General features: G+C 36.6%; 1 protein-coding gene across 1 annotated transcript in view; it reads left to right on the top strand.

The window, feature by feature from the left end:
- RELN (reelin) overlaps window positions 1–17343 on the top strand; it is a 558072-nt gene that overhangs the window by 150116 nt on the left and 390613 nt on the right. Inside the window, exon 3 of the mRNA XM_070787714.1 lies at window positions 11727–11862. Within this exon, the coding sequence (XP_070643815.1) occupies window positions 11727–11862 (136 nt within the window). The remainder of the gene's footprint in view (window positions 1–11726; window positions 11863–17343) is intronic.

The following is a 17343-nucleotide window of genomic DNA, read 5'->3' as shown; positions in this document are numbered from 1 at the left end:
TTTTTTTTTACAAATTTTCATAATGCAAAACTATTCTGAGTTCAGTGGTTGTACAAAAACAGGCCATGGTTCAGATTTGACCAATGGATCATAGTTTGCTGACCCTTTGTCTAGGCAGAAAGAACAGGAGTAAAGCCAGAGATAAGTACATACAACATATATATATTGTTTGGTTTTGATAGAATATGAAATTTGCATAGGGATCATGATAAATAATCCCAGATCGAGAGATAGGTGACAGAATATCATGTTGGACTTAAGCCTATTTTTTCTTAAGTTTTGGTTAAACTTAAAGATTTAAATCAGTAGAATGATAAAATTAGATTGTGCTTTAGAAAGATACCTCTATTGAGAATTAACCTTAGGAGGTAAAACTGAACACAGAGACCAATTTGGGAGCTATTGGCACTGGTCAAAAAAGAGATAACAAAAGCCTGAAATAAAGGCATAGTGGAAAAGGGTAGGTAAGAGGGGACACAGTTGAAAAAATTTTGAGGTAACATCAGAAATACTTGATGATAGATTGACGTGACTCCAAGATGAGGTAAGTAGTATTTTTTTAGCTGAGATAATAAATATTATGCTGACTCATTGATGTTACTCCTTTAACGGGAACTCTGATAATCATTTGTTCCAGATTTACACCATCTGGAGTTAGAAACCAGAGGCACATCTTCTGTCTTGATGTAACTTTTGGGGAAATCTATTGGGCTTTGCAGGAAGGGTATGCGGAGCTTTTGTTCCTGTCCATCAAATAGACTGAGCAGTACTTTTCCTGTGGCAGAATGCCTGTTCAAGGTAAAGGATAAAGAACTCAATATATAGATTCATGGAAATATTCTAAAAGCTGTAGTCTTTCAGGACTATCAGTTATTTCAGCTATTTTTGGATCAAGAAATCCAAAACTTCATAGACTTTGAAATTGCCCTCTGAATGAAGGAGACATAAGTCATCTATGATTGCCCAACATTTTTATATAGTTTCCCATATTGTTAGTATCACCATCCCCGAATAGAAATTCCATAATCCCTAGGGTTAAGGCATGTAGCCTAGTTTCTACCAGTAGACCAGTACTCATGAGACTTGAATATAGAAGTATGCAGGATGAAGTGGGGACCAAGTGTAGAGAAATCCAGATTCAGCCAAGTACAGCAATGAAAATGAGGGGAATATAGTTATGTACGGTGGCCACTGTAGTGCAATTAGTTTGGAAAGGCTTGGGCAGGCAACATGGAGAGATTATCATCTTGTTGTTCAGTCATTAAGTCAGGTCTGATTCTTTGTGGCCCCGTGAACTGCAGCACACCAGACTTCCTTGTCCTTCACTATTTCCTGGAGTTTGCTCAGATTCATGTCCATTGAGTCAGTGATGTTATCTAACCATCTCATCCTCTGCCATCCTCTTCTTTTGCCTTCAATCTTTCCCAGCATCAGGATCTTTTCCAGTGAATTTGCTCTCCACATTAGGTGGCCAAAGTATTGGAGCTTCAGCTTCAGTATCAGTCCTTCTAATGAATATTCAGGGTTGATTTTTTTTATAGAATTGACTGGTTTGATCTCCTTGCAGTGCAAGGGACTCTCAAGAATTTCCTCCAACACCACAGTTAGAAAGCATCAATTCTTCAGCGCTCAACTTTCTTTATGGTCCAACTCTCACTGTATATGACTACTGGGAAAACCATAGCTTTGACTAGGCAGACCTTTGTTGGCAAAATGATGTCTTTGTTTGACAATATTCTGTCGAAGTTTGTCATAGCTTTTCTTCCAAGGACTAAGTGTCTTTTAATTTCATGGCTTCAGTCACTGTCTTCTGTGATTTTGGAGCTCAAGAAAACAAAATCTGTCACTGCTTCTACTTTTTACCCTTTTATTTGCCATGAAGTGATGGGACCAGATACCATGATCTTAGTTTTTTAAGTGTTGAGTTCCAAGCCAGCTTTTCACTTTCCTTTTTAACCCTCATCAAGAGGCGCTTTAGTTCCTCTTTACTTTCTGCCATTAGAGTGGTATCATCTGCATATCTGAGATTGTTGATATTTCTGCTGGCAGTCTTGATTCCAGCTTGTGATTCATCCATCCTGGCATTTTGCATGATGTACTCTGTATATAAGTTAAATAAGCAGGATGACAATATGCAGCCTTGTTATACTCCTTTCCCAATTTTGAACCAATCAGTTTTCATATGTCCGGTTCTATTTGATCTGCATACAGGTTTCTTAGGAGACAGGTAAGGTAGCCTGGTATTCCCATCTCTTTAAAAATTTTCCAGAGTTTGTTGTGACTCATGGGTCAAAGGCTTTAGTCTAGTCAATGAAACAGAAGTAGATGTTTTTCTGGAACTCTCTTGCTTTCTCCATGATCCAATAGATGATGGCAACTTGGTCTCTGATTCCTCTACCTTTTCTAAACCCAGCTTGTTCATCTGGAATTTCTTAATTCAGGTACTTCTGAAGCATAGCTTACAGGATTTTGAGCATAACCTTGATAGCATGTGAAATGAATGCAAGTGTATGATCATTTGAACATTCCTTGGCATTGCCCTTCTTTGGAATAGGAATGAAAAATGACCTTTTACAGTCCTGTGGCTACTGCTGAGTTTTCCAAATTTGCTGACATATTGAATGCAGCACTTTAACAGCATTATCTTTTAAGATTTTAAATAGCTCAGCTGGAATTCCATCACCTTCACTGGCTTTTTTCATAGTAATGCTTTCTAAGGAGCACTTGACTTCACGACTGAGCAACTTTTAAGAGGAGAGGCAGAGTATGCAATATTAGGAGGAAAGACATCAGAAATATACTCTGAAACAGTAGACCAGAGAGCTTCAATTAAAGACAGCACAGACTTTACATAGATCTTTGGAAAGGATGCTGCTCTGTTAAACTCAGTGTTTAGGCCACATAGACCTAAGTGTAACTAGATGACTTTTCCCCTTACGGAGCAATTTTGACGTGAAAATGTCTTACTCACAACAGTACCTAATTCAAGCACATGTCTCAGGTCAGTTCAATTCAGTCACTCAGTCGTGTCCGACTCTTTGCGACCCCATGAATTGCAGCACGCCAGGCCTCCCTGTCCATCACCAACTCCCGGAGTTCACTCAGACTCACGTCCATAGAGTTGGTGATGCCATCCAGCCATCTCATCCTCTGTTGTCCCCTTCTCCTCCTGCCCCCAATCCCTCCCAGCATCAGAGTCTTTTCCAATGAGTCAGCTCTTCGCATGATGTGGCCAAAGTAATGGAGTTTCAGCTTTAGCATCATTCCTTCCAAAGAACACCCAGGGCTGATCTCCTTTAGAATGGACTGGTTGGGTCTCCTTGCAGTCCAAGGGACTGTCAAGTGTCTTCTCTAACACCACAGTTTAAAAGCATCAATTCTTTGGCACTCAGCTTTTTTCACAGTCCAACTTTCACATCCATACGTGACCACTGGAAAAACCATAGCCTTGACTAGATGGACCTTTGTTGGCAAAGTAATGTCTCTGCTTTTGAATATGCTATCTAGGTTGGTCATAACTTTCCTTCCAAGGAGTAAGTGTCTTTTAATTTCATGGCTGCAGTCACCATCTGTAGTGATTTTGGAGCCCAGAAAAATAAAGTCTGACACTGTTTCCACTGTTTCCCCATCTATTTCCCATGAAATGATGGGACCAGATGCCATGATCTTAGTTTTCTGAATGTTGAGCTTTAAGCCAACTTTTTCACTCTCCACTTTCACTTTCATCAAGAGGCTTTTGAGTTCCTCTTCACTTTCTGCCATAAGGGTGGTGTTATCTGCATATCCGAGGTTATTGATATTTCTCCCAGCAGTCTTGATTCCAGCTTGTGCTTTTTCCAGCCCAGCATTTCTCATGATGTACTCTGCGTATAAGTTAAATAAGCAGGGTGACAATATACAGCCTTGACATACTCTTTTTCCTATTTGGAACCAGTCTGTTGTTCCATGTCCAGTTCTAACTGTTGCTTCCTGACCTGAATACAGATTTCTCAAGAGGCAGATCAGGTGGTCTGGTATTCCCATCTCTTGAAGAATTTTCCACAGTTTATTGTGATCCACACAGTCAAAGGCTTTGGCCTAGTCAATAAAGCAGAAATAGATGTTTTTCTGGAACTTCCTTGCTTTTTCGATGATCCAGCAGATGTTGGCAATTTGATCTCTGGTTTCTCTGCCTTTTATAACAAGAGGAAAAAAGTTATCCAATAACTATCTGGTGAGAATTTAATGTCTTTGAAGACAGAGAGGTAGAGGAGGAGGGGAGAGCATTTGAGTTTGTGCCTGGAGGAAGGCCCTCTATTCAGGTTCACTCTCAGATGATATATGTTTGATCTCTGGATTTAGAGTTCTCTTGGATCAGCACAGGGGTCTGTCCTAGAATTGAAGTACTGCCACTGAAGGACAGAAGGAGGGAAGAAGCCAGTGGACAGTGTGAGATAGCAGATGGATTTGTGTTCCAGTTCTGTTTGCTAGCTCTTTTATTGACATGTGTTTAAATGTTGGCAAGTTACTGAAATCCACTGGTTCTTGGTAATTCTCCTGTATCTTTTAAGTGGGAATGATAATAACAGCTAACACATATAGTACTGACTGTGTGTGTGTGCTCATTTAATCTTCGAGCCACCCTGGTATTATCATCTGCATTTTCCTGGAGAGGAAAGTGAGGAACAGAGTATTTGAGTAAGTGGCCCAAGATTCTGCAGTTCCTGATAGTGGAACAAAGGTCTGAACCCTGGCTGATTGTCTCCAGGGTCTGTGCTCTCAAACTTTCCCTTCTACTGCCTCTGTAGTAGTAGTAAGATAATAATATGGGTAAAACCCCTCACAGAGAGGGCATTTGATAAATGGTAGTGCTTGGAGAGGGATGGGGAGGGAGGGCAACAGCAGGAATTATCAACTTTGTAGTGAGTGAGGAAAGAATCAGGTTGACTTAGAATAAATTCTTTGAGCTTGGATTCTCATGCATTTTCTAACATATGCCCATAGAATATACACTTCCAGAATGATTTTTTTTTTTAAGATTTTAGTACTTTTTTGCTTCTACATTTAAATCTGAAACTGAATTGCCTTCAAATCAGTGCTTCAAAAGTTAAATACACGCATTGCATAAGTGTGAGTGTGGGCGCATATACTCTTCATTATCTTGTACCACTACTTGAAAGCTGTTCTTTTCACATCCATTTTCATCAGGCTGGTACTTCACAGATAAGCTGCAATGAGGATGTTTTCAGGAAGTTCAGTGATTACTTTTCAGCATATAAAATAATGTTTAGCTTTGCTGAGATATTTGTGTACATTAACCTAGCAAAGAAGGCAAATAATAGACAAGACAGATTCTGTAAGTAAACATTTATTCATATTTGAATCAGATGAAAAGATTAAAGGGTGACATAAAGGAACTCTATAATTCATTTTCTCTCTTCACTTAAAATTTAAGACTAACTTTCCAGACTGCATTTTTAGAAGAGTCTACTTTTTTATTAACTGATGTAAGTTTTTAGATATCCTTTTTTTCTTTTTAAATTGTATTTATTATGGAGGATAATTGCTTTATAGTGTTGTGTTGATTAGATATCCCTTTTAAACAAAGAGCCAATGATGAAAATAAAAGGGAACAAAGCATCTTAAATATATGTTTTTTCTTACACTTTTTATATAGATACAAGTCAATATATTTACTAAGCTTCCTGACAAAGTATTCTACCATACTTTCTGAAGTGTTTGAAACTGTAAAATACTTATTTTAAAATTTTGTCATTTTTATGTATGAAATGTATGTACATTTATCACAAATCAAAAACCTCTAATCTTAATGTACTTTCCCTTTATTTCGTGATATCCCCTCCCCAGATGCCTTATTTCTTGAATTCCACAAAAAGCCAGGACATGCTTCTACCCACTTTAACAATAACCGTGGCAAATAACAGGCTCAACACATTGGAGTAATCCACATCTTTAATCTATAACATACATCTAACATGAATGTGTAATTTTCCTACTACCTTGGTTATTTTTTGGTAATAAAGTCTTCAGAGTATTTCTTGGAAGTGAATAGCCTACATTTTTATGAGTATATGTACATTTTATTTTCAAGATGGAGGAATCATAGAGATTCTAGTTAAAGCTCTGAAAACCCAAGGTATGCACATTAAAAGCATAGAAGAGTATTCCTGAGGGAAAATGGAGTTCATACAAGGTTTAGTCATAAACTTAAAATAACTGAAGACATGTCAAGGAAAAATGACATCCTGGAAGGCATAGAAATCTGTATCACTGTCTTAAAAGGTATCATGGAAGCATCTTGAGAACAATTAAAGACATTGTGAGCCTAATCTTGCAGAAGTGTAATGTGGATAAAGGAAATTCTTACATGGATTCCTATCCTTTAACCACAACTTTGAGAAAACAAGTGCTAGATATTCTAAACTAGATATCCAGTGGTTTGAAGAACTTAATGAATTAAAAACATTCATACTTTGTCAAATGAATAGTTGTTTTATAAACTTATATTGATTATTTCTTGATACGGAAATCATAACTATGTGAATATTCCTATGTGTGTCCATGATAAGGAAAATATATCTGTAATATCAGTGCCTTAAAATCTGTCAAGACAGTTATCAATCTCATAGAGACTCACAGTTTGAAAGATATACTTTACTTTTTTGTCCAAAGTTAGACCAAGAGAGCCATACTTCCCAAGAGAGCCATACTTCCTGAATTGCTTTCTTTCTCTCATGGTCCAATTCTCTTGCAAAAGAATTCCACAGAAAACAATTTTGTATGAAAGTTTGCACATAGCCACAACAATGAAAATAAAACATTGATTGTAACTACATTGTACACATATATATTTTATGTGTATATACCTCCCTGAGATTCACAGTGTAATTAAATTCTTTTATCATATATCTGATTTTCTCTTTTTCAAGTAATTTTAAAATTCAATGTATATATCCTATTATCCAGCATGCAGCAGAGGAAAACACCATCATACCTTTAAATTCATTATCAAATTCAAATTAAAGTTACCCAAGAGTAGGCTTCCAAATCACATTTATTACTTAGATGATATATGTCTTTCATGACATGAAAGCCATTAAAAAGATCACTATGGCGGATGCAGTAAATTGTGTTTCACAGAATGCTGCAAGCTGACATTGACTTCTCTCCTTCTCCTGGATCTCATTATGTGCCTACCTCTGCCCGTTATATCTGCCTTTGTGAGCTGTCCTCCTATTTTTCTTCTGTTCATTTAAATTGTACCCAGAGAGCTAAGGAACTGAAAGGAGTCTTAGTGATCATGGATCAGCAGTTTATAGTCACTGGAACTGAAGCTTGAGAGGGAGCACCCTGACCAAGGTCATGCAGCAGCGGTGACAGAGCTAAGGGTACAGTCTTGTGCTTATCCTCTGCTGCCTCATGTGTATAAACAAATATGGGAAATCTTAGCTTTTCCCTCAAAATTCAACTCTTCAACAGAGCCATTTCTTTTTACTTTTTCTATCATGGTTTACTACAAGATATTGAGTACAGTTCCCCATGCTCTGCAATAGGACCTTTTTGTTAACAGTCATTTCTGACTGTGCAGCAAGGATTCTGGTTTGCATCCAGGCTGTACTACAATTGCTATATAAACTATAGTCGAGTTTTTACCTCCATTATCTTATTTTCCTAATGGGTAAAATGGAGAAAATAACAGCTCTTACTGCATAGGATTGTTTAAAAGCCTTAAACAAGTTCATTAACTGCTTAGAATAGTGTCAGGCCATAGTAAGTGCTCAAGAAGCATTAGTTGTTCGTATAGTTGTCCACATTAATCACTCTTTCTCTTCTGTTTTGTGTTTTTCACAAATAGCACCCAGTTAGTGCTTGCTTATTTTCTAGTTGTTTTATTTAGAATATTAGTTTATTCTAGTTATCTCTTCTCACCTGAAGTCATTTCAAGGTCGGAACAATGTCCTCCTGTATTTCTTCTATGTAGCTAAATATGGTCTAACCCAACATTTGATGCAACACAGGGATTCTGTAAATATTATTTTCTTTGCTGACTCACTCAGAATGTCTGGGAACTGGTATTTATTCTATCTCTTCAGGTGATTCTGCTGTGTAGCCAAGTTGGAGAACTGCTGTGCTGGATGGTTGGATTGCAAGAATGTTATCCTATGGAGTATTTACCCACGGCAGGGCATGAGGCAATTGCAATTCTATATCTACCTTATAAAATTCTTTCAAATAATATGCAGTCTAGACATTGACTCACTTTCTCAGAGGAGCTTTGAGGAGTGAGGAGGTATTTGAATATGAATCCTGTTACCAAGGTTCTGAGACCCTGAAACCTTATTTTGTTTGATTCATTTCCCTTCCCACATAATTGCAGCTGTAACTTTTGCTTTTCCTTTCTGGCCAAGCTGACTCTTGCAGATGTGTCATTTCCCATACACTGGATCCCTGCTTTATGCCTGACCAGAGAGGCATGGCAATTCCTTAGTCACAGCTACTGAGTCTCCTTCGGCACTCTATGATTTCCCTGGAAGTCTGACATCTTCTCTAACCTTGTGGTTTCTCTGACTTGGTGACTTTCATCCTTTTGTTGCAAGATACAGCTTAAATTTATATATAAATTTACATTTATATATGTATATATAAAAATGTAAATATATATATTCAATATATATAAATATATATGCATATATATACATATATAAATTTACATATATATACATATATGTATATTTAAATTACATGTATAAAATTACATGTATAATGTAAATTTATGTATGTATATATAAATGTAAATATATACTCAATATATATAAATATATATTCAAATATATACATATATAAATGTATATATGTATATATATGAATGAGAAAAAAGAGCATTATTAGGATATGTCAAAATATATACTATTTCTTTGGCCAGTATGACCTATTCTGAACAACTTGCTATTCTAGAAGATTCTGTTTCATTAGTTGATATAACATATATATAATTTATATTCTTTTGTTCTTATAGTATTTGTTTTATATTTATTTAGAAAATATTTCTTGAGTATCTGAAGTGTGTCATACATTGTGATAGTTGCTTGAAATACAAAGATTAAAGACATAGTCCCTCATAGACTCTCTGTAGAGGTAGTCAAGAGTATGATGGAGTGATGTATGGACTGTTGTGATGGCATGTAGGTAGGGCACCTGTTCAAACATGGAAGTACTGTGCCAGATGCTTCCATATGTATTGGGTAATTTAATTCTCCAAATAACTTTAGGATGGAGTAGACATGGTGTTTTCATTTTATAGACTAGAAAACTATCTCAGAGAGAAGCCATTTACCCAAGTTCACAAAGCCAATTTTATTAAATTTTCGACTGTCCACTCATGGCAATGTTTTTTATTTATAAACTTTATTTTTAGAGCAGCTTTAGGTCACAGGAAAATTGAGTAAAAGGTACATAGATTTTCCATACACCACCCTCCTCCAACCTTCTGTCTGTCTTGCACCGCAGTGGTATCTTTGTTATAACAGGTCAACCTGCACTGACCCATCATTGTCACTCAAAGTCCATACTTTACACTAGGTTTCATTGTATTATTATATGGAATAGTTTCACTGGCCTAAATTTCTCTGTTCTCTGCTTATTCATATCTCCCATCTTCCCTCCCAACCCCTAGCAACCACATTCTCTGTAATTTTGCCTTTTCCAAAATGTCACATGGTTGGAATCATACAGCATGTAGTTCTTTCATATTGGCTTCTTTCATTTAATAATATTTACTTTTTTATTTGAGAAGGGCCTGGCAATGCACTCCAGTATTCTTTCCTGGAGAATCCCATGGGTAGAGGAGCCTGGCGGGCTATAGTCCATAGGGTTGCAAAGAGTTGGACACAACTGAAGTGACTTAGCACAGCACAGGACAGCACAACACTTATTCATGTTTTTTCATGGCTTGATAGCTCATTTCCTTTCAGCTCTGAATAATATTCTGTTGTTTGTATGTATCACACTTTATTTACCCATTCACTTACTAAAGGATGTCTTGGTTGCTTCCCAGTTTTGACAGTTATGAATAAAACTGCTATATACATCCATGTGCAGGTTTCTGAGTGGACATCAATTTCCAGTGTATTTGGGTGAATACCAAGGAGTGTGTTTTCTGGATTATATGGTTAGAGTATGTCTATATTTGTAAGAAAATGCCAAACTGTGTCTATATTTGTAAGAAAATGCCAAATTCCAAAGTGGCTATACCATTTTGTATTCTCACTGGCAATGAATAACATGTATACCTGTAGTGGATTCATTTTGATATTTGGCAAAACTAATACAATTATGTAAAGTTTAAAAATAAAATAAAATTTAAAAAAAACTTAAAGATCCTCAATAAATATTTACTAAATAAATAAATACCAAATAAGAACAAGGATTATCCACGATTAAGCATGTTGCACACGAACTTAAATGTCTAAAATTGAAAAGAAATTAAAAAAAAAAAAAAAGAACAAGGATTATTGTAATCTGAAGATTTTTCTCTTTCTTAAAGGAATTTTGTCACTTTAATAAATATCCTAATTATGTAAAAAAAAAAAAAAAAAGAATTCCTGTAGCTCCATATCCTCACTAGCATTTAGGACTGTCATTATTTTGGACTTTGGTCAAATACTAGGTGTGTAGTAGCATCTCATTGTCTTAATTTGTAATTCTCTAATGACATATGATATTGAATATCTTTTCATATGCCTACCTGCCATCTGTATAACTTGTTTGCCTGTTTTTAAAAATCAAGTTCATTTTCTTAGTGTTGAGTTACCTATTAATATTTTATATCTGAGGTAAACATGAGAAGATCATTTTATTACAAAGGAGAAAAAGCATCTCCTGACAATTCAGCTGGGAGCTGACCTGGTACTCAGCTATGCCATGATGATCTCGTTTTGAAAATGAGCAGTTTCATAGGTTATCTACTCTGAGACAGAGTAGATGTGGTTTGAGACAAAAACAAGACTACTTTTTAATCATGCCTGAACATACACAAAAGCAAGAACACAGTACAAACCACAAGCATGACCAACATTCCCTCGCCATGCTAATGTGATCGCTGCTGCTGTTATCAACCTCAACTGCAGCTCTTCTCTATTCCTCATGTCTCATAGATAAAAATTAAGATACTCAGTGATAAAATTGCTCCTACTTTCTAATAGTACCAAGATTGGAATCAAAACCACCTTTCCCTGGAACCTCCCCAACAAGACTGAGGGGGTTCCCAGGATGCAGGACTTTCAGTACTATAATCAGGAAATAATCTAACACAAACCCAAATATTTTAACAAGCTCCTGCTAACATCCTCCTACTGAGATACCTCCAGATTCTCAGTAGTATTTGGTGACCCTTGCTGCAAACACTTCCAATAAGTCCGACCTTGTTTCACTTGCAGGTGTGGTCCTGGTGGTCTTTGGTGATGGGGAAAGACCAATCAACAAAATCAAAATTAAGCAAATATTATAACAATTAATTTAGTAGATTGCTCCTTAACAATAATGTTTTAAAGGATTAATTTCCTTCTGACAATAGAAAATAGAAAACCACACAACTTAATAGGGAAGCCAGACAGCATGTTGAATGTTAACATAAAAAAAAAAAAAAACAGAAAATATTGTTATGCCATCATATGAAGGACTTTGTTTTGTTGTTTTTATAACAACACCCTTTCCTTTCTGTTTGTCAGGTATCATGTCTGACCACCAATTTGGTAACCAGTTTATGTGCAGTGTAGTAGCCTCTCATGTGAGTCATCTGCCCACAACCAACCTCAGCTTCGTCTGGATTGCTCCACCTGCTGGTACAGGCTGTGTGAATTTCATGTAAGTACCCAAAGTGTCTGTGACTGGTACAGAAGGCAAATGTATTATCAAACCAAACTTGGATCTACCCGCCTGTGTACAGTAAAATCAATCAATGGACAGCATCTTGTGGTGAAAGGAAGTACAATTTTATCACAAGGCACCAAGGAAGGAGTCCATGTAGCTAGTGCTCAAGAGACTTGAACTCCCCAGTGATTTTTAGGAAAAGGTTTTTAAAGACAGGATGAGGGAGAAGGTTGCAGGGTGTGTGATCAGTTCATAGACATTCTTTCAATTGGTTGATGGTAAGGCAATCAGAAGTCAGTATAATCAACCTTCTGGTTCCAACCAGTCTGGAGTCAAGATGCTTGTGGCAGCATACAGTTAACTTCTACCTGGTAGGGGTTTCAATATCTACAAAGTAGCTCAAAATATTACCTGAAGCTCTTAAGGAGGAACTCAAGGTCCTTGAATTTGTTTAATAGCTAAACTATTATTATTTTTCTTGCTTGACTGTTTTCCTTTGTTTCTGCATTTTCTTCTCTGATTAAATTTATGCTTTGGCACTTTGGGGAAGGCCTGGGAGGCTAAAGTTTTTCTACAAGTAATAGACAGGCATGCATAGGCTTCTCTAGTAGCTCAAATGGTAAAGTGTCTGCCTGCAATGCAGGAGACCCAGCTTCAATCCCTGGGTTGGGGAGATCCTCTGGAGAAGGAAATGGCAACCCACTCCAGTATTATTCTTGTCTGGAGAATTCCATGGACAGAGGAGCCTGGTGGGCTACAGTCCATGGAGTCACAAAGAGTCGGACCTGACTGAGCAACACATACACACACACACACATACACACACACATGAGGCAGGAGTAGGACATGCAGTGGTCTGTCTGCAAAGGCCCCATAGAGTCCTTCTTGGTTACATAACCTCTCTGAGGTTATGTATATAGTAACTATTTAAAGGTATTATTTTAGCAGGTTTAATTAAGACCATTCATTTTGGTGTCAAAAAAGGCCAAAATTGCAAAAATAAAACTTTAATAAGATAAAAGTATGTGAAGAAATGAAGACAATAGGGAAATGATTTTCAGAAAATAAGATGAAAACAGATACAAAAAAAATGCTATGAGGATCCACACACAGTTTAGAAGAAGACCAGAGATTTAGAGATTCCACTTTTAGCTAAACCTAGCCACAAGTGCCAAGAGGAAAACATAAATAATTAGCTAATTCATGGTGGTAAGAAGTCAGAACTGTATAGAAACTTACTGACTCTCTCCTGTGCTCATCAGGAGGAAACAGGGAAGGGTAGTGAGCAGTGTCCCAATAGCATCCTTAGGTAAACACTGCACTGTGGTTCAGAGTCTGTGACTTGTGACATCTCTCAATGCAGATCATTCCCCTACTCCTGCCACACAATCGTCACTCCTCATCTTTCTTATCTCTTTTTTTCTCCCACTGTATTTTTTTTTCAGTTCTAACACATAATATACTTCATTTATTTATGTATGTTATTTATTGTCTGATTCTTCCTGCTGAAATGCAGGTTCCTTGAAGATACGAATGGTTTTCTGTTTTGTTTACTGATTCACCCCAGTTATCTAATACAGTTCCTGCACACACTGGAAGCACTACCTAAATATTTGTTTAATAGATGAGTAGGCCAATGGAATAAGTTCTGAAACAGCTATTCTATGGGCAGTCAGGTGAAACAGGACTGGAATTCATCTTGAATACTGTTCTATGCCAGCCTTCTCCTCAGACAGCCAGATCCTGTAAAACCTGAATACTCCAAAATTTACCACTGCCTTTTCTTCTCCCTTAATAAAATACAGTTCATTATCAAGGGTGTATGTCACATCACTGATTATATATTTTCTCTGCCTATCCTCTGGGTTACTCAGGCTGGAAACATCAGATTCATCCACCCGGCTTGTTGACATTTAATCCCATCATTTTCTCCCTCAGAAAGTTTTTCACCCTTGAACCCTTTCTTTCCAGTACCTCTTGCTAAGGTGCTTGCAGTAGCTTCCTAACTGTTTTACCTCCAGCCTATTTCTCATCCAGTCCATCTCACAGTTAATCTTCCTAAGGCACAACAAAGTGTGATTGCTCAAAACTTGGATAGCCTAAGACTTTCTTCTAAAGGCCAGCTTTTTGGAGTGGGTTTGAGGGCACTTTCAAATCTTGCAGTTTATCAACTCCTTTCTTGTCTCCCATTACCTCTGCCTCCTGATGGTCACAAATTGGCAGCATATCCCACAATTCCCTAAACATTCCCTGACTTTTCTCTTTCTCCATGCTTTTCCCTTAGCTTGGAATGCGTATTCTCTCAAATTCAGTTGTTAAATTCTTACTCATTCTTCAAGCTGCCATTCATTCTTAAGTAAAAATCTTCTATAAAGCTTTCTGAGATATCAGCAACATAATTGATGTGTATTGTCACATTTTGCTTATAACTCTGTTATTCGTGTGTACTAAGTCACTTCAGTCATGTCTGACTCTTTGCGACTCTATGGACCATAATCAGCCAGGTTCCTCTGTCCATGTGATTCTCTTGGCAAGAATACTGGAGTGGGTTGCCATGCCCTTTCCCAGGGGATCTTTCTGACCCAGGTATTGAACTTATGTCTCTTACGTCTCCTGCATTAGCAGGTGGGTTCTTTACTATTAATGCCACCTGGGAAGCCCAACTCTGTTATAATGCTGACTATATTTTACTATTTACTTATATTTGATTTAAATTCTTGCTTTTTCTATTAGATTAGATTGGAAAAGGACAAATTCTTATTTCTTCATGATTCCTCCTCAGTTGGTTCAAGGACTTATATACACAGGAATCACAGAAAATATCCTTTGAATTCTGCATCCTAGGAGACTGGGGAAGGGGTTATTCTAGGACCTTCCACATGTTCTCAAGTCCCTTATATTAAACAGCATGGTAGAGTGGACCCTCTATATCTATGGTTTGTGTATCCAGGGAAAAATCCAGGGATATGGAGTGCCAACATTGTATCTGTTGTACAATGTTGTCTATTTCTTTAGTTTAATAGTAACCTCTGACTCTTTTTTGGCACACTTTGTCTTACTCATGTTGGCACTTATTAGGATAATTTAAATTCTTGCTATTCATAAGCTCTTCATTTAAAACAAGAATTACTTTAAAAAAAAAAACACACAAAGTAAATCTGTGCCAGCTGTACAGAACTGCATATTTACAAATAGATACAGTTTTTAATTTAATCTGTTTTAAAATGATATTTAATGGCTTGTGGCATCACTGTTCCTGGGATATCAAATTGTATTCTCTTAGAAATAATGTATTGCATGTCAGCTCCAAACAATATTTTATTAGCATTTGGTAAAAAAAAAAAATACAATTTGGTAATAGGTAATTTTTACTGATTACAAAGAAGTTTACATACCCTCACTTATATTTCCTAATAAAATTTTGATGATGCACTTTGCACCTTTCAACTTTCTTAGTAAATGTTTAAGTCTATGCTTATTGTAAGCAATGACTATGTTGAATGTTACATAACATAGCTGCCACCTGTGTGGGCAAGATGTTTTTATTGATCTCTTTTCCTAATTAGTTTGTGAGAGAGTGTAGGGAAACTGAAGATTAAACATGAACTACTGAACAATTCATTTGAAATTTTCTGAGCTAAAGTCTTACAATTTCTTACCTTTGTTTCTTACTGTAGTATTTATTACATGTTGAGTAGAGCTATATGTAAGGATCAGTATCTGTAATTAGTATGTGGCCAGCAATACTTGAAGAAGATTTCTAGTGTTCAATATTAATTTAAACATTACACACACACAGAAAAAAACCACAAAATCCTATGGCATTTGAAACATAAATATACTTTGATTCTGTATTTTCTGACTAACCCCCAAAATTAAAGCTTTTACTTTTTAAGATAGGGAAAATTACTTTTAGTAAATTAAACTTCAACCATACTTACATGCTTTTGTAATGTACTTTGTATGAGGTTTTCATATCATTAGTTAATTCACTGTTGTTATTGTTGTTCAGTTGCTCAGTCATGTCTGACTCTTTGCAACCCCATGGACTGCAGCACGCCAGGCTTCCCTGTGCTTCACTATTTCCTGGAGTTTGCTCAAACTCATGTCCATTGAGTCAGTGATGCTATCCAACCATCTCATCCTCTTTCTCCTCCTTCTCCTCCTGCCCTCAATCTTTCCCAGCATCAGGGTCTTTTCCAGTGAGTCATCTCTTCACATCAGGTGACCCAAGTATTGGAGCTTCAGCTTCAGTATCAGTCCTTCCAGTGAATATTCAGGACTGACTTCCTTTAGGATGGACTGATTTGATCTCCTTGCTGTCCAAGTGACTCTCAATAGTGTTCTCCAGCACCACAGCTTGAAAACATTAATTCTTTGGCTCTCAGCTTTCTTTATGGTCCAGCTCTTACATCTATATATGACTAGTGGAAAAAACATAGCTTTGACTAGATGGACCTAGTTGGCAAAGTGATATTTCTGCCTTTTAATATGCTATCTAGGTTTGTCATAGCTTTTCTTCCAAGGAGCAAGTGTCTTTTAATTTCATGGCTTTTCTGTCCACAGTGATTTTGGAGCCAAAGAAAATAGTCTGTCACCTTTTTCATTTTTTCCCCATCTATTTGCCATGAAGTGATGGACGGTATCCCATGATCTCAGTTTTTTGAATGTTGAGTAGTAAGCCAGCTTTTTTCACTCTCTTCTTTCACTTTCATCAAGAGACTCTTTAGTTTCTCTTAGTTTGTTCATTCATGTCATTATTTAATTTTTCACATGTATGTTTTCTTTTATAACTGGGCTTGAAATCCTCCAAGATCAGGGACTGCATTAGGTATTTTTATGTAACTAATAGTTCTTAATACCAAACTATAGACAATGGAAGGCCCTTGATAAGTTTTTTCTTGCTTTATTTTTTATTTTATTTCATTTCTTGAGGTATAGTTGACTTATAGTGTCATGTTAGTTTCAAGTGTATGGCACAGTAATTCATATATATATGCACGTACATGCATATATATATTCCTTTTTAGATCCTCTTCCCTTATAGGTTATTACAAAATATTTAGTCAGTAAATATTTCTTAATAGCTAATAATGACATATTTCACTGATTCTAAAATACAGACTTTTTTTTTTCTTTACATTTTGAAATCTCTTAAGTTGCTTCTTACACCTTTCCTGGTGGCTCAGTAGTAAAGAATCCACATGGATTTGATCCCTGTGTTGGGAGCATCCTCTGGAGAAGAAAATGGAAACTCCCTCCAGTATTCTTGCCTGGAAAATCCATGGACAGAGGAACCTGGCAGGCTATAGTCCATGGCATTGCAAAGAGTCAAACACAATTGAGCAACTGAGCACACACACATACATTATGATTGATGGTCTTGGATTTGAAGAAATCCAGCAACTAATATTTATCATTTACTATGTTTGTGGTCTCTCTAAAGCTGGCAGTTGAATTAACACTGCACCCAAT

The sequence above is a fragment of the Bos indicus genome, chromosome 4, assembly GCF_029378745.1.
Source record: "Bos indicus isolate NIAB-ARS_2022 breed Sahiwal x Tharparkar chromosome 4, NIAB-ARS_B.indTharparkar_mat_pri_1.0, whole genome shotgun sequence".
NCBI classification, from domain to species: domain Eukaryota; kingdom Metazoa; phylum Chordata; class Mammalia; order Artiodactyla; family Bovidae; genus Bos; species Bos indicus.
This window is presented reverse-complemented; position numbering and strand designations above follow the sequence as displayed.